The sequence below is a fragment of the Panthera onca genome, chromosome E1 (genome assembly GCF_046562875.1).
Source record: "Panthera onca isolate mPanOnc1 chromosome E1, mPanOnc1 haplotype 2, whole genome shotgun sequence".
Taxonomy (NCBI): domain Eukaryota; kingdom Metazoa; phylum Chordata; class Mammalia; order Carnivora; family Felidae; genus Panthera; species Panthera onca.
The window spans coordinates 41,698,539-41,724,094 of NC_138352.1; the positions used below are offsets into that span (position 1 = coordinate 41,698,539).

The 25,556-nt window shown below is 49.5% G+C and overlaps 1 protein-coding gene and 1 long non-coding RNA gene across 9 annotated transcripts in view; one reads left to right on the forward strand and one right to left on the reverse strand.

The window, feature by feature from the left end:
- The window catches only part of MYO19 (myosin XIX), a 32,091-nt gene extending 11,972 nt beyond the window's left edge, over positions 1-20,119 (forward strand). For 2 of the 6 annotated variants that reach the window (XM_060646583.3, XM_060646584.3), the window contains 20 exons: positions 1,385-1,517; positions 2,194-2,263; positions 2,818-2,920; positions 3,564-3,660; positions 3,801-3,877; positions 5,564-5,711; positions 6,073-6,244; positions 7,999-8,072; positions 8,735-8,856; positions 9,025-9,138; positions 9,389-9,565; positions 9,881-10,033; positions 11,089-11,196; positions 12,025-12,095; positions 13,883-13,986; positions 15,619-15,785; positions 15,914-16,043; positions 17,557-17,642; positions 18,101-18,403; positions 19,332-20,119. In XM_060646583.3, coding sequence (XP_060502566.2) covers positions 1,385-1,517; positions 2,194-2,263; positions 2,818-2,920; positions 3,564-3,660; positions 3,801-3,877; positions 5,564-5,711; positions 6,073-6,244; positions 7,999-8,072; positions 8,735-8,856; positions 9,025-9,138; positions 9,389-9,565; positions 9,881-10,033; positions 11,089-11,196; positions 12,025-12,095; positions 13,883-13,986; positions 15,619-15,785; positions 15,914-16,043; positions 17,557-17,642; positions 18,101-18,403; positions 19,332-19,460 — 2,538 coding nt within the window. In that variant the 3' untranslated portion in view covers positions 19,461-20,119. Of the gene's footprint in view, positions 1-1,384; positions 1,518-2,193; positions 2,264-2,817; positions 2,921-3,563; positions 3,661-3,800; positions 3,878-5,563; positions 5,712-6,072; positions 6,245-7,998; positions 8,073-8,734; positions 8,857-9,024; positions 9,139-9,388; positions 9,566-9,880; positions 10,034-11,088; positions 11,197-12,024; positions 12,096-13,882; positions 13,987-15,618; positions 15,786-15,913; positions 16,044-17,556; positions 17,643-18,100; positions 18,404-19,331 lie in introns of those variants that run through there. The other 4 variants (XM_060646585.3, XM_060646586.3, XM_060646587.3 and 1 more) reach the window with 3 other exon arrangements.
- LOC132687952 (uncharacterized) lies at positions 825-25,556 on the reverse strand. Of its 3 annotated transcripts, XR_009614351.3 has the most exons (7): positions 25,414-25,556; positions 23,255-23,333; positions 22,210-22,288; positions 20,696-20,758; positions 19,767-19,824; positions 14,885-18,926; positions 825-12,354 (listed from the first exon to the last, which is right to left on the reverse strand). It is a non-coding gene; the product is annotated as an uncharacterized LOC132687952 (long non-coding RNA). The 3 variants fall into 3 exon arrangements; XR_014136073.1 differs by lacking the exon at positions 20,696-20,758; XR_014136072.1 differs by lacking the exons at positions 825-12,354; positions 14,885-18,926 and adding an exon at positions 12,363-13,638 and having other exon boundaries at positions 25,414-25,554.

Sequence of the window (25,556 nt, forward strand, 5' to 3'; positions counted from 1 at the left end):
ACTTAATAATTGCCCTTTTTTTTTCACTTGTTTAGTTTCTGTATACCTATTATTATTACTAAACTTGTCACCAAAGCTGGACTCACCTGATGGCAAGTATATCAGGTTTTTTGTTTTTTTGTTTTTTTGTCATGGGGGTATTCTTATGGAGCTCCCAGATCTCCTGCTCTGACCTGGACTGGTGGGAGGCCTGGACTGCCAAGGGCTGTTGCCATGCAATTACTACCTGGGAGCTTCTCTGCTTTGCTCTGGGGATTCCCCAGTTGCCCTCTGTCCTATGACAAACCCCCTTGCTGGAACCCATTGTTTCAACTTCTTTAACAGCCTTGTTTTTATGGAGCACATTCTTTAGTAGCTTCCTGAAAAAAGTGTGTGGAGGGCAAATTTTTGAGTTGCACATCTGAAAATGTTTATTTTGCCTCAAACTTGATATGTTGGCTGGATTATATAATTCCAGGTTGGAAATCATTTTCTTTCCAAATTTATAAGGTTTTTTCTTCTATATTTTTTGAGTGTTGTGATAGAGAGTCCCAGTCCATAATGGTGATTTGTTTCTTCTTTCTAAAAGCCTTTAGAATCTTCATTTTTATCCATAGGTGTTAAAAACTCAGTCTTTATCTTAGTATGGTTTTTGTTTTTTGTTTTTCATTTATTGTGCTGGATATTTTATGTGGGTCTTTTTAACCTGAAAACTCATGTTCTTTTCTTTGGGGAAATTTGTATTATGCTAATAATTTAGTAATTTCCTCCCTCTGTTTTTTCTTTCTTTAACTTCTCTGTTAGTAGGAAGTTTGAGTAATTGTTTAATAGTCTTATTTTTCTCACTTACTCTTCCATCTCTTAATATTTTGTTCTACCTTCTGGGAGCTATTCTCTACATTACAATTCATTTGAATTTTGCGATTGTGTTGAAAAAAGGTTAATTCTAGCAGTTCTTTTTTTTTTTAAATACCTTTTTTGTTTGTTTATTTTTGAGAGAGCTCACACTAGCACAAGTGGGGGAGGGGCAGTGAGAGAGGGCGACAGAATCTGAAGCAAGCTCCAGGCTCTGAGCTGTCAGTACAGAGCCGAATGTAGGACTCGAACTCATGAGCTATGAGATATGACCTGAGCCGAAGTCAGACTTTTAACTGACTGAGCCACCCAGGTGCCTCTTCCTTTATTTCTTAAAGGTGTCCTCTGGAACTAGAAGCAGCAGAAGTGAGCAACCCTCCCATTTCACAGATGGGTGAAGTGCCTTGTCCAAGGACATAGTTAAATTCACTATTCCCCCATTTGGTCAGCAACATGTCTGGTGGAGAAGAGGGCTCTAGTGGGTACCATATCCTGAGGTCTGGTGGGAGGGAACATGGACTCGTCTCCCACAGGGTTGTTTCTGCTGCAGACATGGACATCCCGCTGCCTGATGAAGTTCTACGCTGTGGTGGCTGCCTCACCCACATCTTTGGAGAGTCACAAAATTGCAGAGAGAATTGAACAGCGCATCTTAAACTCCAACCCTGTCATGGAAGCTTTTGGTGAGCTTGGTGTCCTGTGCATAGTACCTCGGTTCCATTTCTTCTGGGATTTGCCATCTCCCAGGGAGAGGGGTAGTGCTTTGAGAGGAGAGTGTATCACTCACTGCCTTGGACCCTCAACCTCCTTCCAGGTACCCTTGGCCTCCTTCCACTAGAGTCATCCCCTCCTCTAGCCTAGGTAGATGTAACAGTATGCTGGAGAGGACTTTGTGGCTCTCCTAGTTCAAATCCTGTTCTTACATACAGTTTCCTGATGCTTCAGGGAAGAAGGGGACTTGTCTAAGAATGCTCATCAGTTATTGTCCATGTTGGGACTCGAGCCTAGATGTGTCAGGCTGGGCCTACAGCTGCCCAGATGTAGGGTGGAGATAGGTTTGTTGTACCTAGATGTTACCTAACTCAGTAGTGACAGCTTGTTGATTTTGGTCCTTTCCCTTCAAAGAAGACAGTCCCCGACCACTGAGGCTTGCTCATTCTAGTTCATTGCTAGGAAGTTCTAACTCTCCTGAAACACACTTGCTGAAGCCCGAGTGCCCATTCTCTAGTCCAGTCCCCTGTGACCTGGAAACCCACAAAGGGGCCTTCAGGTGACTTGCAGGTAGAGATGGCCCCCACCTTGGCCCATGAGGACCCTATAAACGTGGGGGAGTGTTATAAACATAGGTGTGATCTGTAGGGAATGCGTGCACACTGAGGAATAACAACAGCAGTCGCTTTGGGAAGTTCATCCAGCTACAGCTGAACAGGTAATGGCTGCTGCCACTCTGGCTGATGGGAGGACTGGGGTGGGGAGTTTGAAAGTGACTGGGGCAGTCTCCAGCCTGGGCTACCCTTATGGGCAGAACCCTGCTCCTCTTGGCATGTAATGTTTGTGGGCTAAATGAGCCTGAGGGTGATCTTTGAACCTAGAGACTTCTAGCTACTCCAGCCTCAGGGACCCAGAGGCAGTATTCTTGTCATGGCCTGTGAGTTCCTCCCGGCTTCACCCTTGCTCGGGGGCTTTGAGTTAAACTACCACCTTTCTGGACTATACCCCTACACTTGAAACTGGGGCTTCTGTTCTTGGTTTGGGATGGGACAAAATGACATATAGAGGGCTTGGTCCTGTCCACTGAGCAGGTCGCAGGGGAAAGTTCCAGAACAGCTAAGGACCTGCTGAGTGGTCCTTGTCCTCAACACCCACTTTAAGTGAAAGAGCTTTGGGGGGAGTGGCTAGATTGCATTCTGGGACAAGATAGTACCTAATAAATGGCTATGGAATGAATAGACCACTAATGGGCTCTGGCCTGCTTGTGCCCAGTGCCCAGCAGATGACTGGAGCTGCAGTCCAGACGTACCTCCTAGAGAAAACTCGAGTGACCTGCCAGGCCTCCAGTGAGAGGAACTTCCACATCTTCTACCAGGTTTGTGTCAGGCTGGGCCCACAGCTGCCCAGATGTAGAGTGGAGATGGGTCTGAGTGTCCAAACCCTCCCCTCCACCCCCACTATGCTCCAGGCCTGCCTCATTACCTGGCTTTCAGTGATGCTGCCCCTTATTCCTGGAAGTTTTATACAACACTTCTGCCTCACGTTGGACCTCCACTCCCAGGATGGTTTTGACATGGAGATGCATTTGCTTTCTCTGTCAGACCAAAAGGTCCTTGAGACTGGGACTGTGTCACCCTCACCAAACTGAGGACTCCTAGAATGGCAACTGTTTCCAACAGAATGAGGGCTTCCCTAGAATTGTGTCTGATGTGTCTTCCATCAGACTGGGGGTTCCCTAGAGCATGGATAGTACATCTCCCTGCTCTCAGATGGGGACTGGGGGCTCTCTAGACAGGAGTGCTTTCCTCATCAGACCACAGGCCTCAGCAGGCTTTTTTGCATCAGAGATATTTAGAATATTTACTGCGGCTTTTGCCCCTAGGCCTGCCCTGGGCTCTGTGCCCTGACATCTCAACCTTGTAATGTCGAAGCATTTCTCCTCATCACAACCCCAGGCTTATGCAGGCCTGGTCTTCCTCACACCCCCACCTCAGCCACCCTCCCACTCCTCCCCACAGATCTGTAAAGGAGCCAGCGTGGATGAGAGGCTCCAGTGGCACCTCCCCGAGGGAGCATCCTTCTCTTGGCTACCTAACCCAGAGAGGACCTTGGAAGGTAGGGGGAGTCTTGCCTAGCACCCTGGGCTAGCGCATCAGTACCACTCACATTCTGCATAGGGCCTGCCTTCTTCACTCCTTGAAGCCCCTGTTGACCTCGGGTGCTGACACTGGGCTGTGATTTGGATTCTTTTTCAGAGGATTGTTTCCAGGTGACCAGAGAGGCCATGCTTCATTTGGGCATTGACATCCCCACTCAGAACAACATCTTTCAGGTGAGAAGAAAAGGCATACCTCTTACGTTTGGTAGATGTGATGAATGGGCAGCCCCTTTCATAGGCCCCTTCTCTGAACTCTGAGGATCTAGGACTTTAGGCCCCACTGTATACTTTCTAAGGAGTCAACTATCCTCTGTGCACCTGAGCCTGGACAGGGAGTCAGGGTGGACAGAGCATAGAGGACAGTGATCAAGTGCACAGTACTGTATTATAAAATCTAGCACAGTGGCCCGGGGGACAGGATGAGGTGCCTGGGTCAGTTATCACTGCAGTGATCAAAATAGAGAAGTGATGCCACCACATGTTCATCCAGTGTATTCAGATTTTAAAATCATGCTCATACCTCTTAGTTATTTGGTTTTTTTAACAGTCCTGTGTATATGGAGATTTTTCCCATTTTGTGCTTGAGAAAACTAGAGAGGTAAAGTAACCTCCCCAAGGTCAGACATCACCATAGGGCAGTTTGTACCAGGTGTAGTAATTCTAACTTCTGCTTTCTTTCCTTCCTCTTGGATGGAGTGCTGACCCATGTGACCTGGGCGCCTCTCATCCCACTAGTGGCCTCTCTTCTCCCTTCTGTCTTTGCTAACTGGGCTCACTACTTCCCTCTGCCATCACCTCCTCACCCACCAGAACAACAGGAGGGGGATACATAGGATAGGCTGGCAGCAGATACGGAGAAACCCCTGCAGGGAGATGGCAGTACAGTGGAAAGTGACCTCTACCTCTGGATTGGGGCTGCTCAGGCAGGAAGGGGATCATGGCCAGTATGGGCACCATCAGGTTTGGCCACAGGGACAGCACATGGGAACAAGCCCAGGACAAGTGGACAACACCAGGGGTCTGGACAGGAGTGTTGGCTTGACAGTATCATGACCCTCTACCCATTGGGCACAGCAGTCTTCTTCCAAGGTAGATTGTGGCCTGAAAGCTGGTATCATGTGGAGATACCCTGCCTGGGACCAGACAGGGATGGTAGGAGAGGCTCTGCTCTCCCCATAAGGGTCTAAGGGTTCCCCAGCTGCTGGACATATGAGTCTCCTCTCTATAGCCCCTGGAGACTCATTCTTATGGATCAGTGAGTGTACAGGCAAGGGAACACCCACTATTAGGAGACCAAGATCACAGATCCTATCCTGGACTGTGCTGTCAGCTGCCTAGCAGTGCTGAGAAAGGACCAAAGGGAACCAGGGCCAAACCCCCACCAGCCACACAGAAAGAGCCTGGTCCACAAGTAACAGGAGTGGTGTTCTCACAGTTTGCTCCTGGAGGAGGGGAGGCACAAGGACAGACAGTGAGTGACATAGGAGCCCACTGGCTGCCCTGGGAGACATCTGAAGTCAGACTACATGGATTCTCATCCTGCCTTTCTCTTTTACCACGTCTGTTGCCTATAGGCTTGTGATTTAAAGATTTTATTTTTTTAAGTAATCTCTACACTCACCGTGGGGCTTGAATTTACAACCCCAAGATTAAGAGGCACATGCTCCACTGAGCCAGCCAGAAATCCCTATAGGTTTGTAATTTAACATTTCCCTGTGTCATTTCTGTCATGGGCATCAATTGGGAGTTTCTGTTACTATTTTGTTCTCATGATTATATTCATCAGGAGAGGGGCCTCTCCCAGGCTAGGCTTCAGCCCTTGAGAAGGTGCTCCTGTCATGTCCTCTCCTGTCTGCTCAGGTCCTGGCTGGACTGCTGCACCTCGGAAACATCTGGTTTGCTGACTCTAAGGATGAAGCCCAGTCCTGCCAGCTGATGGACGATGCCAAGTGTGAGAACAAGGATGGGGGTCTGTGTATCAGCTTTGGTCACACACCCAGGGAGCAGGGTATGCCCTGTCTGGAAAAGGGCCAACACTGGTGGGACCTGGTGGGAGGCCAGAGGGTGAAATTTGGAATGTGAGGATGCCCTTGATGAAAACATGGATGTTACTACTTACCCCATCTCTGGTGAGGCAAACAGCATCATCTCTGTTTTACAGGTGAGAAAACAAGAGAGGGTTTATAAAGTGATTTGCCCCACATATGGCAGTGTGGACCGGGACATATAAGTCCTGGGTTCAAGTTCAGTCTCTGCTTTGGGCAAGTCTCCTCATGCACCAGAACCTAGGTTTATTCTGTCCAGTTGGGTGACTTCACAGTGTCTTGTAAAGAGGGCTTTTTGGATGGAGGGTGATTTGTCCCTCTCAGGCTCTATCAGGACATCAGCCTCACTGCTGCAGCTTCCAGAAGACCCACTGCTGGAGACACTGCAGATTAGAACCATCAGGGCAGGCAGGCAGCAGCAGGTATTCCAGAAGCCCTGCTCCCGAGCCGAGTGTGACACTCGCAGAGACTGTCTGGCCAAACTAGTCTACGCACGGTAAGCACTCTGGGCCCTGCCCTCCTTCCAAGTTCTCCCCCTCTCTGGAGTTGGATCAGACACCATCATGCGATAGGCCCAGGCCCATGGTGAGGGCTTCCAGATAAAGCATATGAATGGACAGCAGGGAATGAATGGCTTCTGGGTTTTCCCCGAGCTGGGCCTTTGACCTTAATTCCAGAGTACTCTGCATGGGGAAGTTGCCACATTCTGGGCTAGATTCAGCTCATTAATAAAGTATAGGAGCCTGCCCTGCCCTTGGCCATGGGTGAGGATAGCCTGCTTAGGTCTTCACTGGCACATCAGGCCTCCAAGCTGATCCGGGGTTCTCAGAGTTCCAGGTTTAGACCTATGGGTGAATAGGGTCCTCAATCTCCACGTGACCTTATACTTCATCTCTTCATGTTACCTGGGGAAATTGATAGATGGTAGGGCCAGAAGTGTGGCCCACAGTCTCAGACAACACAGTGTGCAGCAAATGGGAGTCCACAACAGGGTGAAGGTGGGGGTTCTGGCCTTTTCCTGGTGGGTTATTTGAGCAGCTCCACATTCTGGCCATGTGGTTAAGGGTGGTTTCTCACCCTGGGTTCTAAGTAAGGGAGCCTTGGGTACCAAGTAAGGAGTCAGGGGACCCAGAATCCTCCAGAACCATGGGTCAGAACACGTGTGTATGTGTGTGTGTGTGTGTGTGTGTGTGTGTGCGCGCGCGTGTGCATGTGTGTGTGCTCATGGGAACCTGGGCACCTGGGGAGAGGGTCCCCCCCACCCCCCCCGGTTCATGAACTTCTTTAAGAGTCAAGAGCTTGAGAAGCATTACTGAGGGAAGAAGATCTGCTGAGTTGAACATTGCCTAGGGCAGCTTGGCTCAGACGGATCCCAATTCAGGAAGAGACTCTTTTCCCATTGCCTTGAAGCTAATTTCATGCCAAAGACTTTTAAAGCTTGTGTCAAGTCACTGTAAAATCGGTAAAATAAAATATGATGATCATAGATCGTGTGAACCTCTAACCGTAGAGCACTTCATACATAATCAACATCAGATCATTGTAACACTAGGTCACTTGTTTTCAGTGCCTCAGACAGGTACTTGGAGCCCCTGGTACAAAAGCAGAAACCCTTAACTGACTGAATTGCAATAAACTGCAGAGCAGTCACTTTAAGAAAAATCGTAAGAAAGAAATTCCTTAATAGTATTGTACATGTCACCAGCATAGTAACTGCCTTACTGTCTCAGGGTGGGGTGCTCCAGAGTGCAGAGTACCCCTTGGCCTCAGGTGACTCGGGGCCTGCTTATGCAGGACTAAGGGATGTGGCAGGGTCTTGAGCTCTAGGTGCCACAGGTCCAGTTTTCAGGGGTGTCCAGTGAACTCAGTTCTTTGCAAACTCCGCCTCGGCCTTCCCGTTCACCCCTTCCCTTCCAGTTAAGACACTAGCTGGGTGTCTGGCCAAGTGACTGATGGAGTCCCATTCCCTGTCTAGCCCCAGAGTCTACCAGCCATGTGTTCAGTCTTGTTGGGAGGACAGGCCAGGTTTGTGCATCCTAGGCACATGCATGACCACAAGCCTGCATTCATAGTGGGGCAAAATGGGATGGGCAGCAAATGGGAGGAAAGGGTTTGATCCTTTGGCCTGTCTGGCTGGGAATACAGGCCCTTCAGAATGTGGCACCCTGGCTGGAGGAGCAGTTTTGCTATCCCTCAGGCTTACCTGACCTCTCACCAGAGTCCTCTCTCCCTCCACCCCCACCCCAACAGGCTGTTTGACTGGCTGGTATCCGTGATCAATAGCAGCATCTGTGCAGACCCTGACTCCTGGACCACTTTCATAGGTAGCAGGGGCTCACCCTTTCAGGAGCACTCCTTCGAAAAAACAGTCCAGTCCAGTGTGCAACTCCAGGCAGCTCTTTTCCCTTCTCTGCACCCCCATCTCCTCATTGTCCACCAGTGTCTGGGCAAGGGTGTCTCTGTGTTCAGTGCCCACATCTGAGCCATCTGTAGCTCTCCAGGCAGACTCAGATGGTGTTTTGTCTGTGAGGGCCCCTCCTCTCCCCTAGAACTGTGAGGGGATAGGCACAATGGCTAGATTAGAAGGGATTTGGGGGACATGGTAACATGGTTGGAACTGGGGTGGGGTAGTCAGGTGGAGGAGGAAGTAAAGCTCAATGATGTGAGGTTTGCTCAAGAGACAGTGGAATTCTAGATACCAACAGGGCTGGTGAGATCAAAGCCCTCTAAATTGGATTGGACACGAAATGTTCCCTAGGCTGCCCCTCACACCTTATTCAGCCTTTCTTCCTGCTTTGAATTCTGAGGGGCCATGAAGTAGAGATGCGACCCACCCCAGGGCATTGTGTTTACTGTGCCCACTGCTGGGTGTCCTGCTCATTCAACCTCTCCAGGGTACCAAGTATGAGGTTTCACCCTGGACTCCTGTAGTACCCCTGCCCCTGCTCCCTGCAGTGGCCCCATGGGTTCTGCCCCATCCTCTCAGGCCTGCTGGATGTATATGGATTTGAGTCATTTCCCAGTAACAGTCTGGAACAGTTGTGCATCAACTATGCCAACGAGAAGCTACAACAGCACTTTGTGGCTCACTACCTGAGGGCTCAGCAGGTGAGAAGTGGAGTGCTCCTTCCAGGGTCTGACCCAGAGCCTTTAGTTCCTTATTTGATGCTGTTCTGGAATATCCTGTGGTACTGAGGCCAGCCATGGATGACCTATCTGGGCCTCAGATCACAGATGCTTTCTCCTGCCACCCAACTGCCACCTTTGGTCCCCTAGGAGGAATATGCAGTTGAGGGCCTGGACTGGTCCTTTGTCAACTACCAGGACAACCAGGCCTGTTTGGATCTCATTGAGGGAAGCCCCATCAGTATCTGCTCCCTCATAAATGAGGTAGGGTCAACTAGTATGCTAAGCACCAGAGTTGGTCTCTGGGCTTTTCTGGGGCCTCAGAGACCATACTAGGCCCTCTCTGTGTCTCTCTCTCTTCCCATCTGCCAAATGGGTTTGCTAATCCCTATGTTCCTTCCCTCTCAGGGTCACTATGATGCCTATGCTGCTGGTGGGGGGCGGGGGGGATCCATGATGGTTGTGGCGAGCCTGTCTCATATTTGTGGCTGAGTGTCCATTGCATCCCATGCAGGAATGCCGCCTTAATCGGCCAAGCAGTGCAGCCCAGCTCCAGACACGCATCGAGAGTACCCTGGCAGGCAGTCCCTGCCTGGGCCACAACAAGCTCAGCCGGGAGCCCAGCTTCATCGTGGTGCATTATGCAGGGCCTGTGCAGTACCACACGGCAGGTCTGGTGGAGAAGAACAAGGTGGGGGCTGGGCCACGGCCTGTGGGGGCCTGCGTGAAATGAGGTGTTGAGTCATTGCTGCATATACATGGAAGATTCTTGTCTTGCATTCTCTCTCTCCTGAATATCCTCCCAGAATCCAAGTCACCTCTTTGGCCTACCTGCCTGACATCTCTGCTAATCAGGCATAAGCTGCCCAGAAATGACCCATGTCACAGTGGGTCTCCCGTAGAATCCCTTCTTCTGGGGCTTGGGTGAGCAGGGCTGGCAAACCTGGGGACAACCCTGGTAGCACTCCACCTGCCCTTACCTGCTGTCCTTGTCCTTTCCTAATAGGACCCTGTCCCCCCTGAGCTGACCAGGCTCCTACAGCAATCCCAGGACCCCCTACTCAAGGTGCTATTTCCTATGGACCCTGAAGAGAAGTCCCAGGAAGAGCCCTCTGGCCAGAGCAGAGCCCCTGTTTTGACCGTGGTGTCCAAGTTCAAGGTGGGTCCTGGGGGTGCTGATAGAATGTGCTTGATTCACTCATCAATCTCAAATATTTACCAAGCACCTCCCAGGATTGGTGGTTTGCTGGGGAACATTGACAAGTGAGTAGACATGGTCCCAGTCTGCACGGAGTTGGTAGCCTCATGAGGAAGACCAAAACGGAAAACCAACAAATAGACATAACTGACATGACAGGAAGCCTAGGGGCTTATGGGTGGCACAGTGGGCCTCTCACCCACGGCCGATAGGGTGGTCATGGAGGAACAATAGTTACATGAACCTCTGTGTCCCGGTCCATTCCTAGTTCTCCAGCTTCCTGCTCAAGCCCTGTCCTTGGCTTACAGATTTGTCAACCTCCTCCAGCACCTTATGCTTTCTGCCCTCAACCCTTGACATTCTGCTCCACCTTCCTGGGATGCCCCTCCCTTGCCTGTACCACTCCCTGCCCCATCCCCAGCCCCATCCCCAGCCCCATCCCAGACTCCCACCCTCCACACCTGCTGTCTTAGTTGATTCCTTCTAGTCCTTCAAATTTCAGCCTAATCATTACCTCCTAGTGGAACCACTTGGTGGAGCCCAGGTTCGGTTAGCTCTTTCCTGCCTAGCCTCAGACACGCTACTGAGGGGGTGCACAACACACATTCGTGTGACCCCATCAGACCCTGGGTTCTGCGCAGCAGACTGACTATGTCTGGGCTTAATGAGAACAATTGTTGCCCGAATGAATGGCTTCTGAGATTGTTCTCTTCCAGGAAGATTGTTTGGTGAGCGGGGGTTGGGGGCGGGGGAGGTGTGGGGAGTGGAGACCAACCAGGTACAGATCACAGGTCAGGAAGGTCCCTAGAAGTGGAGGTGAGGGGCACTGGGAGCTCAGGCAAGGAGGGTGCATGGACTCAGTGAGCACCTCCCATAATCATCCCAGGGCCTGGGAGGATATCTGTCTCAGGGCTGTGAAGACCGCCAGGGGGTGTTTGATGCAGTCACTAACCAGGGCCCCACTGATGCCCACAGGGAGCCTCAATCTGTCTGGCTCCTCATTCTCCCCGCTGCAGGCCTCCCTGGAGCAGCTTCTGCAGGTTCTGCATAGCACCACGCCCCACTACATTCGCTGCATCAAGCCCAACAGCCAGGGCCAGGCGCACACCTTTCTCCAGGAGGAGGTAATTCACTGGGCCAGAGCTGCTTTGTAGGGAGCCCTATCTGGCCAAGGCCCTGAAGGGACGAAAGGCAGAACTTCGGCTCCAAGTGGAGTGACCAGAGCGAGTCTCTTGGGTTGAGTTTGACACTAGGGCATCTTGCGCCCCTGCTTTGGCAGGACAGTCATGTATGTTCTTGTGGTCTGTGCATGGCACAGTGAGCTAGCCAGGAAGCCTCCACTGCATCTTACATTCTGCTCACCAGTCCATGTGCCCTGATGAGACTGAAGCTGCCCGGAGGATTGGGTGATTAGCTGAAGGGTCTGAATCATCTTGCAGTCTGTGCACAGTGTGGCCACTTCTGACCAGAGGTAGAGTTTTTTTCTAATTTGCACAAAAGTTGATGGCCAGCAGCTGCCCTTTGTTCAGGGTACTGGGCTCTGATGGGGATGAGGCATGAGTGCTGGATGCTGGAGTGTGTCCCACAGTCAACTGGCCTTAGGGTTTACGGCCAGGATTTCTCCACTAAGGTCCCAATGAATCTTTACAATTTAACCTCTCCTGCTCCTCAGCTTTGATTTACCCCACTGCCCACAAAATATAAAAATAAATAAACAAATTGGGTTAGGCTGCATCATAAGGCAGAGTCTCTGCACAGCTGGGAGTGGTGAGACAGAAGTAGGACCAGCACTTACCTCCACGGTATCAGAAGCAGGAGAGTATACCCTCATCAGTCAATCATCAAGACAGCCTGCAGGTTCACACGGACCAGAGCCTCAGAGGGCAGGAGTGGTATTTCTGGTCTGCTGGTCCCACACCACAGGTGCCCACCCTGTCTCCTCACCAATGCAGGTCCTCAGTCAGCTGGAGGCCTGTGGCCTTGTGGAGACCATTCACATCAGTGCCGCTGGCTTCCCCATCCGGTAAGTGGGCCAGGCCCCACAGTGGGCAGGGCCAGTGTTGGGGTGGAGCTTGGGACTCTGGCGTGACAAGACCTGCCCAGCCCAGAGCAGGATGTGGAGGTGAAGAGAAAGAGGCAGGTCTGCAGAAGTCAGCCTGGAACTCAAGAGATATCACTTGTTCATTTATCCATTCCCTTTCTGTGTACTGTTTTGCACCAGGCACTGTTGCTAGCATCAGTGAATAAGGAAGGTGAGCCTCTGCCTCTTGGGGCTTACATTCCTGTGGAGTCAAGAACAAGAAGTATTAAGTTGATCAGTGCTAGGAAAGAGACAAAGTGCTGCTAGGTAGACTAATGGGGAAGAGGATCTTTGGGCTGGTTGGGGATGGGCCCCTCTAAGCAGCTCAGACCTCTGGGGAGGGAAGGGGCCAACCTGGGAAGATTTGGGGGAGGAAACAGCAAGCACAAAGCTCCAGCTTAGGAACCGAGATGCTAAAGTGCCTGCACATAGAGAAATGGAGGGAGAGGGGCCTCAGAAGTCCCATGAGGACTTGGCAGTTTTTCCAGAGGGCTGGGAAGCTGCTGGACATTGTGAGGAGAGAGTGCTGTGCTCTCATTCATGTTCTGTGGCTACCGTGTGGACGTTGGACACAGGGTCAGAAGAGAAGGGAGAAGATGCGTGAGGAGGCTGTTGCGCAGGTGTATAGGCAAGATGGTGGCCACAAGAGGGTGGCAACCATGAAAAATGGAGAGACATGGGTTAAATTGGACTGTGGTTTGTGATAGAATCAGGACTGTGGGGTGATTGATCATGGGATGTGGGCAGGGGAGCAGTCAGCTTCCAGGTTGCACACATAACTCCCAGGCTTCTATCTGAGGCAAGTGGATGAATCAGGAAATCCTGTCCCTGAGATAGGATGTCTGGGGAAGGCACAGGCTGGAGGTGGGATAGGAGGGGAGTCAGGAATGTGGCCTTGTCAGGTTTGCAGTGGTTATAAGACAGGCTTGGGGCCCAGAGCTTTGGGAACTGGAGGGTACATGAGGATCTGTCCTTGGTGGGTTATAACACCATGAGCAAGGAGGAAATCACAGTGGGGAGAGAAGAGGGGTCTGAAGCCATTCACTGAGCAACATTCACATTTAGAGAGTGGGTAGGTAGATGACGAGAAACCAGCACCAGCAACTTGGGAGTTGTGGGTGAAGGAGGAAGCCAAGCTCACAGGGGTCCTGGGGGCTGAGAGAGCTGTATGGGGACAGGGGTCAGCCGGGCACCTGCCAGAGGCCAGTTGCTGGAGCCAGTGGCATGGTGTTTGCTGATGGCTGCAACAAGAGCCACACTGGAACAGTGTTGGGGACAGAAGCCAGACTCGGGAGGAGGAGGTATAAATACGTACAGGGTGTCATCGGCTGTTTAAGTGTTGAGGTGAAGGGGAGCAGAAAAATCAGGAGGAAGCAGGGGATGCTGTGGAGTCAGAGAAGCAACAGATGTGGCTGACTGTATGAGTGATCCAGTTGGGGAGGAGCCAGCAAGCCCCTTTCGAAGGAGGCAGGCCAAAAATCCCCTACTAAAAGAGTGAGAAGCTTTGTTTAGGTAGACCAAGGCTGTAGAAGAGCAGGTCCAGTTTAAAATGGTCTCCACTGTGTAGTCTCTCCACAACCACAACCTCATCCATTCAGTGGGCACAGTCATGGTAGCACCTCGCTCAGTTGTTGAGTAGATTAAATAGAGTAACTCCCGTTAGCCCCAAGTGCTGTCCCAGGCTCACAGCTGTCACCTCATTGTTTTCTTCTGCCTGCTCTGGCTTCTAGAATCCCTCACCAGAACTTCGTGGAACGATATGAATTACTGAGAAGGCTCTGTACTCACACATCCCCTGGATCCCATAGCCCATCTCCTGATGAAGGACATTCAGGTGAGTGGGGCCCATTTGCTAGTCATTTGTTCAAGCACAGTTTACTGAGCACCTGTCCTGGGCCATCTCAGGGCTAGGGGGTTGGACATTCAGAGAGGAGTAAAACACAGCCCTGTCCTCGAGGTTCTTGGTTCACTGGGGGAAACAGACTAAAAGAAGACAGACAGTGGAGAATGATGATAGGCAGAGCTAGGAACAGAATGCTGTGGGTAGTGCTGGGGAGGTATGAATCAGGCAAGGCTTCCTGGAGGAAGTGGTGTTTGAAGACCAGTGGTATTAGCCAAGTGAAGGGCATTCCACGGGACAGGTAATTGAACAGAGGCCTGCAGGCAGGAGACAACACTGTGTGTGTAGAACTTGTAAAGGCAGAGAACAGTTGGAGGTGAGACTGGGGTAACAGGCAGGCCATGTCACAGGAGCAGAGCTCTATTCTCTGGGTAGATGAGGACATCTCAGAGGAGGAAGGGAGTGATGTCAGCCATATGCTTTCTGGAGACCACTGTTAGGGGGCCCATGGCAGGCCTTGGGAGTGAGGTTGTTAGGTTGGCCAGAGTTGAGAGAAGGTAGCGATGTGGGCACTGTGGGCAACGTTGGGAAGAAACTGGTTAGACTATGCCTGGTTGGTGGGGGAGAGAGGCTTGGGGGTAGCTGCTGAGCTCTGCAGGACTGACTTGAGCTCCAGGTCCCTACAGTCATCCAGTAGAAATGTCTGCCAGGCACTCAGCAAGCCCTAATATCAAAGGAAAGGTCTGGCCCTTGGCCCCAGTTTGGGGGTTATCAGCATGTAGGGTAAGACCCTGGCATAGGTGGAGGAGGAAGAGGCCAAGGACAGAGTATAAGACCAATGCCCAGTAGGACCCTAGCCCAGCAGCATCTGCTTACACCCACACAGCCTTACCTTGGGGCTTGTCAGGCCTGGGACAGTCCTGATTTCCCTCCTCTCTTGGGCTTAGTTTTATCACTTTCCTTTCATTCTTTTTCTCCACCTCTTTCCTTCTCCTCTCATGATTTGCTCTACTGCTGTGTCTTGTGCCCAAAGTCCCATTCGCTCCTGGTTGATTTTGGGATTTCTCGTCTGCGGCGTCTTCTTTGGCAGCCTCTGTCTCCAGAGAGGCACTGGGCAGCAAAAGGTGGTCAGAGCCCTCAGGTAAATCCTCCCTCTGCAAGAGCCAGCTATGCACAATGTGACATGGGGACCTGCTGGGCCTCCCTGGGACTGGGAGGTGTTCTCCCTTTTCCCATACATGGCAGGGAGTTAAGGGGTGAGGGGCTTAGGGAGTGGTCCACCTGCCCTGCTTGGCCCTCGGCATATTTGGGGCCTTGGAACAGATGCTGGCTGGTTGGAGGTTGGAATCCAGGTACCAGCTGCCCTTTGCTAGCTTGCCTAGGGGACCCACAGAAATGGAGGCTGTGGGCCAGCCACAAGTGGGGTTTCCGGTATTCCTCAGAATAGCCAGGGGCCTGAAGAATAGAGGGGTCACCTCTGCCCCCAAAAAAGGTGGAAGTGGTTAGAGGCAGGAACAGCAGCAAAGAAGCCTATGGAGTATGGGGGAGACCAGAACCAGTTTCTTAAGTCCACAGAAGCATGTAGATGACCAAGAGCTGATGAGACCTCTGTCTCCCATCCCATAGAATGGTCTCCACATACCAAGGGAGCCACACTGCAACCTCTTCTCCAGGACATCCTCCATACTCTTCCAGCTCTAACTCAGGCAGCAGCCATACCTGGTGACCCAGCCGAGGCCACACCAGTCCCAGTGCATTGTGGCAGGACCAAAGTGTTTATGACTGACTCCATGGTAAGCTGGTTTGTGATGAGGAGGGTAGTTCACTAGCTGCATGCTCTGCTTAGCAGGACAGAGTGTGGGTTCACCTCAGGGCAGTGGGAAGAGAGGCTGCAGACTTCAGTGGATACCCCTCCTCTCAGTTGGAGCTTCTGGAATGTGGGCGTGCCCAGGTGCTAGAGCAGTGTGCCTGCTGCATCCAGGGAAGCTGGAGGCGACACCGGCACCGCAAGCAGGAGAGGCAGAGGCAGGCCGCCACGCTCATCCAGGCAGGTAGGAGGGGTGGGGCTCTTGGGCACACAGCCACGGTTCCAGGCCAGCAGACGGACCTGGATGCAGTCCCTGTCAGCTGCTGCAGACCTTGCACACTACAGGTTTCCTGTGAAATGCTGCTGCTTGAACCCCCATATACTAAAGCTGTGTCCCAGCGTCAAGACCTTGACAGCACAAGCCTATGGTACCCTGGGACTTGAATCCTGATTCACCTCACCCATAGTGTCTCTCCAGTTTAATGGAAGCCAGGTCACACCACAAATAAGGGTGGGGTGCTCTCTAGGCAGCAGAGGCTAAAAATTTGCCTTTAATTCCCCTTTCCCAGACCTAGAGAGCAGTTTATGCCGTCTTCCTTTGCCTATATGATAAATCATTACCTGCTGAGTGTAAGAAGGTAAAACTGACCTTCAGTTTTGATTCATTAAAGGAAGAGATACAGGAACCATGTTCACAGCAGTCTTATTTTGAAAATAAAAATACTAGAATAACAACCCAAATATCTGACAGCTGTTATTATGGACCGCTCTTATGATGCAGCTAAGAAATCTTTTTTTTTTTTTTTTAAATGTTTTTTATTTTTGAGAGAGAGACGGAGCATGAGTGGGGGAGGGGCAGAGAGAGAGAGGGAAACACAGAATCTGAAGTAGGCTCCAGGCTCTGAGCTGTCAGCCCAGAGCCTGATGCGGAGCTTGAACTCACGAACCACGAGATCATAACCTGAACTGAAGTCAGATGCTTAACAGACTGAGCCACCCAGGAGCCCCAGCTAAGAAGTCTTTTTGAATAATATTTTAAATTTAACCAAAACTACTTCTAGTATCTCGTTCAAACCAGAATGCCAAACCACACATCAAGGGCGATGCCACCTTCCTCAGGCATGTTTCTGTGTGTATAGGCATAAAACAATTGCATAAGGAAACATTATAGAACCGTCTGGGTTGGTGAAATAACAAGATTTAGATTTGTCTTTAAACTTTTTAGTTTTCTAGAACCCAAATATTAATATTTAATGGAATAGTCCTTTTTCTGAATATGATGGTACCATAAAGAACCAGAAAATGCTGAAATTGCAAGAGAAGGAAACAAAAATTGCCAACCAGTCTGCCATCCAGTAGTCATTACCTTTACCAACATGTGGGTGCATGGTGGGGTCACCATTTGTGAATTCATAAAGCCAGCAAACAAATTCAACTGAAGACTCCCCAGATAAGAGATACTTCTTGTCCCCTGGGCATTGCCCCAGCCAAAGCCTGAGGCAGGTAAGCCTCCCAGCTGCCTTTCCAGGTAGGGTCTCTCCCAGTCTAAACAGTGTGAGGGGTGTTCTTCAGAGCCAGGTTTTCTTGAGGTATTCTCTTTATTAGCTCCTTACCCTACATAGTGGCACAAGGTAGCCATTCATTGAAAAAGTATCTATTCCAAACTTCTTCAGCAGATTGGGTGTTGCTGCAGAGCCAGGCTACTAACAGTTCTAAACATTTCATTTACTTCTTTGTTTCTGGGCAAAACACCTCAGCCATTCGTTCCTGGTTAGCTCGGAAGCACATCCAGAGAATGCACGCAGCTGCCACGGCCATCAAACGCACATGGCAGAAATGGAGGGTGAGTATCTGACTCCAGCAGTCAGGACAGGCAGTGGGTAGTCTGGTATCAGGTGGCCCCAGGGTGGAATGCTGACCCTGCCACCGCACACTGGTATGCTCTCTTGTATAAAATACCACCGACACTGCAGGGTGGTTTGGACACAGAAAGAGTGGCATAAGCAACTCTGGAAATATACTAAAAACCACGGAATTATACACTTTAAAGGGGTGAATTTTGTGGCATATCAATTAGATCTTAAGGTTATTATTTTTAAAGTAGCACATGTAAGACCTAAGTACATCTGCCTTGGATGTAAAGTTCTGCCACATGGTGCCAGTCTAGTTGAAGGTATCTAGCTGTTCACCAGCCAGGTGCCCTTCAGTTTACCTTGTTAAGCTGTTTTATTAAAGACAGTTTTGGTTTCCCTTAAGAGAGCTAATCGATTGAAAGCTATAAAGTGGCATTCTTTTTTTAAGATCAGAATGGCCTTCCTTGCTTCTAAAGAACTGGATGGTGTGCAAGAAAAACACGTGTCTCAAGTTCCCCTTCCCTTGGGCTCCCTCCTGCTGCCCCAGGCACAGACCAGCCTCTTGGAAGCAATAATCCGCCTCTGGCCCCTGGGCCTGGTCTTGGCCAATGCAGCTGTGGGTGTACGTGGCTTTCAGAGGAAGCTGGTGGTTTGGGCCTGCCTCCAGCTCCCCATGGGCAACCCCAGTAGCTACGCAGTCCAGACGGCACAAGAACAAGCTGGTGTCACATCCATCCGAGCACTGCCTCAGGTAAGCTGTGTGACAGGATGGTGGTCCTGCCCACCATGGCTCTGGGTCCCTTGTAGAAAGCAAGAGGCAAAGCCCATGAGTTCCCAGTGGGAACAGAACTAATGTTAGGACCAGAGCCATCCTGATGCTGCTCAGGAAACCAGAAGCCTGCGTGTCCCAGCTGGCTGCAGGCGGGTTGTTAACCATCATTACAACTAGGAATTTTCCAGAGCCCTTTCAACTTTTTAAAAACTGCCTCTGAGTGTTCTAGCATCTCCTCTGAATCTCTACTTAATTAGTCCCACTTTTTAAAAATTTGGGTTATGATGATAGCTTATTCCCTCAAATAGCACTGGGTTTAACACTTTTGTCAAATTATCACTTGGTTTATCTCCTGTTCCAGCAGAGCAAATGACAAGCAGGTAAGTCTGTGGTCCAAGGGCTCTGTTTCTATAGTATGGGCAGCCAGAGTAAAAGTCAGCCAGCGTAGAACATGGGCTAATACTCACCTATTACATGGGGTCACAGCAAGGATTAAGTGACACTGACAAGGCAAACAGAAGGAAACAGTGAATTTCCATACCAGAGGAATTACTCTAGGGCATAATCTGGATGAAATCTCCCATGACAGCATGCAGGCCAGCCAGAGTATAAACAGAAGTGTAACTGTTTGCTCTTCCAGTTGTAAACAGTTTTACGAGTATGACAGTTAATACTCCTTGTAGGGGAGAGCTCCCTTGTGCATCACACAGAATGGATGTGAAATTCTGTATTTTAATATAAAATTAAATATTTGGACTCTGGACTTTGCCACTGGTTTAGAATGAGAAAAGAACGTTAACTGAACGATACCAGTACTTGTCCATACCTGCATTTCTAGCATTTGCTCTAGGCACCCGTACAGCTGGCACTCCTAGGAACCAGAGGTAAGCTGTATCTCTCTCCCTAGGGCTCGATCAAGTTCCACTGCAGGAAGTCTCCACTGCCTTATGCTGACATCTGCCCTGAACCTTCACTCCACAGTGTTACTGGCTTTAATCAGATTCTGCTGGAAAGACACAGCCTGGGCCACATGTGAGTTATTCTGACATCCTAGCCTCACTAGGCTGAGCAATCCTTCAGTGCCTTTGTGTCCAAAAGGCCTTTTCCTGCCAGCTGCCTTGCCAAAGACATTCGATCAACACTAAGCTGCCAAACTACTCCCACAGCAACATTAAGTACACGTGAACAAGTGACAGCTCCCGCCCGCAACCTAGAGCTGCCACAGCCACCAGTGGCATGGGGCTCCCATCTACATCTCAAGCCCTGACAGGTGTCATGGGTTGGTTGCCAAACCAGGACTAAGAAACCTCAGGGCCACAGAGAACTTCCCACATTTTACTACCTTCATAGATCCGACTCACTGGTGTGGTTCATCACTGCACCGGGGCACTTGCGATTCCCTGCAAACAGAACAGGCCATGTCAGCTTGAAGTTAACCCCAAAATTTCGACTGGGTTATTTGCATTTAGTTCCTTTAAAAAGAACAAAACCTTATTTAGTATGTTGGTTTATTTAATGTAATTTCAAGCATTTATGACCTAGGGATGAACAATGCAATTTACCAGAAAATAACCGTATCTTGATTTTATTTAGCAACAGTGAGCAAGTTTTAACTCAAATGGGTATAAAACTTGACAAACAGTATCGTATGTGATGTCTAACCTGTACCCAAATTAAAACATTTAAAGACAACCACCTAAATGTCAAGTTCTCTCTCCATAAAGGGTTTGCCATGTTGAGTATCCACATCTTATCTGAAATCCACACCCATGGGACTTGAGATAAAGACTTCTGCAGCCTACCCTAGGTCAGTTGGCCTATACCCTGGAAGTCACACTCCTGCTCAAGGCCCCACACTAGCTGTTCTCCTGGGAGGAGGAGCGGGCAGGTTCTGAGAGCTATGCACATGATTGAGCAAGCAACACAATAATCTATCTTAAGAATCCTTATCCTGGGATGGTTCCACAATCCATAAACAGCAGTCAGCAAACTCCACAAACAAGGGCTCCTGCATGTAGACCCTCATGAGCTTTGCCTTGTACCCCTGATTGAGGCTGACCATCAACTGTCTAAGGTGTGGACTGAACAGTAGGCTTCTTTTTTACATTTATTTTTGATAGAGACAGAGCACAAGTGGGGGAGGGGCAGAGAGAGAAGGAGACACAGAATCTGAAGCCGGCTCCAGGCTCTGAGGTGTCAGCACAGAGCCCGATGTGGGGCTTGAACTCACAAACTGTGAGATCATGACCTGAGTCGAAGTCGGACACTTACACTTAACCGACTGAACCACCCATGCACCCCTGAACAGTAGGCTTCTTAATGCTGCAGACTCCCCTTAAAAATGAACAAGAAAGCCAATGTGAGTTCAGTGGAACAGATGGAGATAGTTAAAAGCTAAATGTATCTAATGTAATAAATATCAAGAACTGTATCCCCTTAACCTTTAAAACCAAGAACTGAACCAATGCTTCACTTAAATAAGGTGAGATCAGCCTATCAGACGATTTCCAAGTTAAACGCCATCACAGATTCTTGTTCATGACATCTCTGTAAATAGTTTAACTTTAGGCCATTTCAACTAGGAAAAAATAGCTTACTGGGATAAATACAGAAAACAATAGCATTAAGCTGTTGGCATGTTTTTGTTCTTCATAGGCCTGAAGGTTCTCACTGGGTAAGGACAGTTACACTACATACCCTGAATGTTGTTTAAGCAAGTGCTTGATCCTCACAAAGCAGGATCAGTAGCAATGAACGGACACTCATATCTGCGTGTTTTTGCAGTTTACACAACTTTTCATATCTACCCTCATATCTCCGCTTCACCCTCAGTATAACTAATCACTACCATGGGAGTGGGTGCCAAGCAGAGTCAGCCTACGATGAGAACAATGAAACTCCCATCTATCTTTAGGAATTACACTGGCCCACTAATCACATACACAACTGCTATAAGGGCTGACCGCACAGTCCTACACAAACGCTGGGCACTGTTAACACCCACATCCCTCTGAAAAACCAGATCCTGGGATTGCCCTGTCCACATTAATGGCTAGACTATATACGGAGCACTGGGGACATGGGAATAAATGCAGGCCCTTGCCCTACAAATTAGTGTGGGAGAGAGAAATGACTATAAAATGAGTGGTACATTACAAGGCCCCATGGAAAGGTGAAAAAATGCTTACTTCTGAGAAAGACAAAAAGTGAAGTTTAGATAAGGAAGGGTAACCTGAACCAAGGCCTGAAGGAGGAGAATTTTGCTAACCCACAAAACCAGTAGGATTCCAGGGCAAGAGAATTGTAGGCAGGCTGGGAGGTGTTGAAGCCCTGAGTAAATATTCACAGAATCATGCAACTGAAGGGCTCTGCATGCCATACTCAAGTGCAGCTGACCCTGAACAACAGGCTTGAACTGCACAGGCCCACTTATACAGATTTTTTCCCATAAATACAGTGCTGTAAGTATATTCTCTTCCTTATGATTTTCTTAACATTTCCTTTTCCTATTTATTGTAAGAAGACAGCATATAATACATATACAAAATGTGTTAATCAACTATGTTATTGGTAAGGCTTCCAGTCAACACTAGGCTATTAGTAGTTAAATTCTGGGAGAGTCAAAAGTTATATAGATTTTCAACTGCATGATAGTTGGGGGGGGGGGGGCATGCAACCCCTGCACAGTTCAAGGATCAACTATTTATTAATAACAAAATCACATTCTACACATTGGATTAAATATATCAGTGGTTGACAAAGAAGTAAACACAGCACAGACTTACCTAAATTCTTTAAATTCTGCAAAGAAACTGTCCTCTTCCTCATCACTATTGAGAAAATCATCTATAGAGTCATCATCATCTAAGGAATACAGAACACAACTAATTAGGACTAGAAACAAAACCTAGATGCCAGATTTTAACAACTACTGCAGTAGATTAACAATGTGCACACAAGTGACAGGAGTAAGTAGGTGTAGACAAAACAAAAGTAATTTTTTCTGGAATTTATAACTGTACCAACATTCCTCTTTTTAGAACGGGAATGAAAGTGAAAGCAAAGAATTGGTGACTTTAATAAATACATCCTAGTATTCACATATTGTTCTACATGTTTCTGTGTTCTTTAGGCCAGGAGCCTGATTTTCTAATTCCTATCACCCCAGCTCCCCTCACTATGGCTCCAGCCTGATCAGGGGCCAAAAAACTAGGTGTTCTATAAAAACCTGCTAACATGAATGCCCTGTGCTTTCAGCATGGCCAGAAATTTCTGGCACTGCCTGAACCCAACAAAGAAGTTTCTCAAAGGGCAGAAACAGGCTATCCCCATGCTGTGAATATTCAGGCACCAGAAGGGACTGCTTTCAAAGACTGGCATGACACCCAGGAGATACTGAAGTCTGGATGGATGGATGAGATGACAGCCCACTCTCCCAATAAATCCCAAGGAGCCCCCAGCAGCAGGAAGGTGACCTATGCCAAAGGCAGCCGCCCATCTGAGCCTAGCTCAGGTGAACTGACAGCTCCAGCCAGGCCCGTGGAGGGAGAAATGAAGCCATGACTGGAGAAGGATCCTGCCAGCAGGGTCCACCCCTCATTCCCAAACTACAGCTACAGCATTTATCCCCTCTGCCCCCCTTGTTTCTTGTCCTTAACAATACCTTCAGGCTGCTCTATAATACATAACAGGTGCCCCACTCCTGGTGCTCCAGGCTAAGGAAGGTGCCATCATTCCTGACTCCCTGCCCCAACCCACATCTCTTTCCTTTCGGCTTCTTTTACCTGAAACCTTTTCCTAGGTTGGCTGGTTTGAAATCAACCAATCCACCTTTGTCTTCTGCAGGCTTTATAGTTTTTGCAGTAACAGCTGATCTTTTTTTCTCTAAGAGTTTTAGAGTTGTACTGCTCTGAAAGAGACACAAATCAGATGCACGTCACTTGTACTTTAACGACAAGGCCACATCTCTCCACCAAGCCAGCAGCACCTAGGTGGGAAACTTATGTTCCAGGTAAGGGATGTGGGTAGGGATGAAGATGGATGGATGCAAAGGAAGTGAGGGTTCAAATCAAAGGGCAGTATCCAGAAAACAAGCAACCCTGAGCTTGGCAGAGGGTAGAGGAAATAGGCCTCATGCACCCGAGGGTCCATCCCCATTCTCCTTACCCTGCTGAACTTAACAGGGCTTTCACCAAGATCAAGTGGCACACTGACTTCAATTACCAAACTATTTTCTCAGCAGTTTCAGATACCAAATTTGCATGTGCCACGTGCCACTGGGATTACACAGATGGAAGTCATCAGGCCCACCTCAATGGGCTGAGTCTTAGGTATGGTGGCTAGAGAGATGGAGAAGAGTCTGATCTACATCACCTAAGAGGGCTGGGAGACAAAGAGGAGGCACTGCCAGGTGGAAAGAGCATTCCTGGCAGAGGGAAAGGTCTATGGCTGGACCAGACCCCTGAAAGAATAGGGTCAGGTGCAAGGACATGGTGATAAGCAACTGCCAGCTGTTTGAGAGGGCAGGCCTGGCAGGAGGCTGGGGCCCACACAAGTGGAGGAAGAACAAAAGACTGCCACACAGAAGACTGGCCTTTCTTCCCAAGACCAGTGTCTCTCCCTCATCAAGGGCACTGTGGTATTCAGGGCTGAAATGGTGTGAGTCTCACACACCACAGGGTGTTTATCTGAGTCAATACCAATTGCCAGAAGTGCCCCCAACCCTCATCAGCTACTGTGAAACAGAAACATTGTAACAGTGCATCTCCCTAGGGAGAGCAATACCCAAGTTAAGAACCACCAACTAATTTCCTTTGCTAGAGTGGCTGGAGTTTTCAAGGGAATGAATTACTCAAATGTGCACTTCAGGAAAAACCTTGGCAGCAGCAGGGCCACACAGTTAAAAGATCCAGATTACCCCAGATTGCCTTAGGGGTTCTTGGGCCACCCTGGGCTGCACAGCCAGAGCAAAGCCTACCTATCCCGGCTCCACAACCCTATTTCCAGCAAAGCAGTTCTACTTCCTTCCTGTCTATCTTGAACCAAAAAGTTTCCTTTGAAAATGCTCCAGGGACATTAGGGGTAAAAAACAAAAACGGGGAGGGAAGCAGCTTGAAAAGGACCACTGAGTCCGAGTCTGGAAGGGAGGACACTAGAGGCAAGAAACCAATGAGGAACTTTAACAAAAGAGTCAACCCAGCATAAGGTCGTTGGAAAGAGTCCCTGAGGGCTAAGAGACCCCGAATTGGAGTTAAAATGTAGACTAATCACTCTTTACCGTGAACAGATCTACCTCGTTTCTAACAAAACATTTTAAAGGAAAGAAAACGTTCTTGTTAACCTCAGCAAGCGCAGCTTCTGCGTCAGAATACTAAGATGAAGAAACTACCAGGGTCGACTCTGACAGCCAAAGCAGTCCACTCACTGTTTAAAAAAAAAAAAAAAAAAAAAAAAAAAAAAAAAAAAGGGGGCGCCTGGGTGGCTCAGTCGGTTAGGCGGCCAACTTCAGCTCAGGTCACGATCTCGCGGTCCGTGAGTTCGAGCCCCGCGTCGGGCTCTGTGCTGACAGCTCAGAGCCTGGAGCCTGTTTCGGATTCTGTGTCTCCCTCCCTCTCTGACCCTCCCCCGTTCATGCTCTGTCTCTCTCTGTCTGAAAAATAAATAAATGTTTAAAAAAAAAAGTCTATAAAAGAAAAGGCAGAGCAGAAGTTTTCACTGTTCGAAACCCGAGGAAGCATTCACAGGTAGAGGTTCCCCCTGGGGCGAGGCAGGGCTTGACGGGGGTTGCCAGCACTCGGGAGTTCAGGTGGGGGGGGGGCCAGGGCCTGACCTTTGTGCTTCCGGAAGCATCCCACGGAGCAGCTGCAACAACAGAGGCCACGACCTCGTCGGCCCGGAAAGCAGCGCGGACCCTCCCGCAGCCCCCGCCGGGTCCCCGAGCCGCCCCGCAGGCTCCACCCGGCCTCCTCCCCCACGACCCCCACTCTTACTAGGGCACACGGCAGGCGGGGCAGCGGTATTTGGGTTTCTCCAAGCAAATCACGCAGACGACAGCGCTACTATTCAGCGACGCCATGGTCGCTCCCCAGCCTCACTCTCACCCGCAAGCGCCAGTCTCTGACGAAGGGTACCA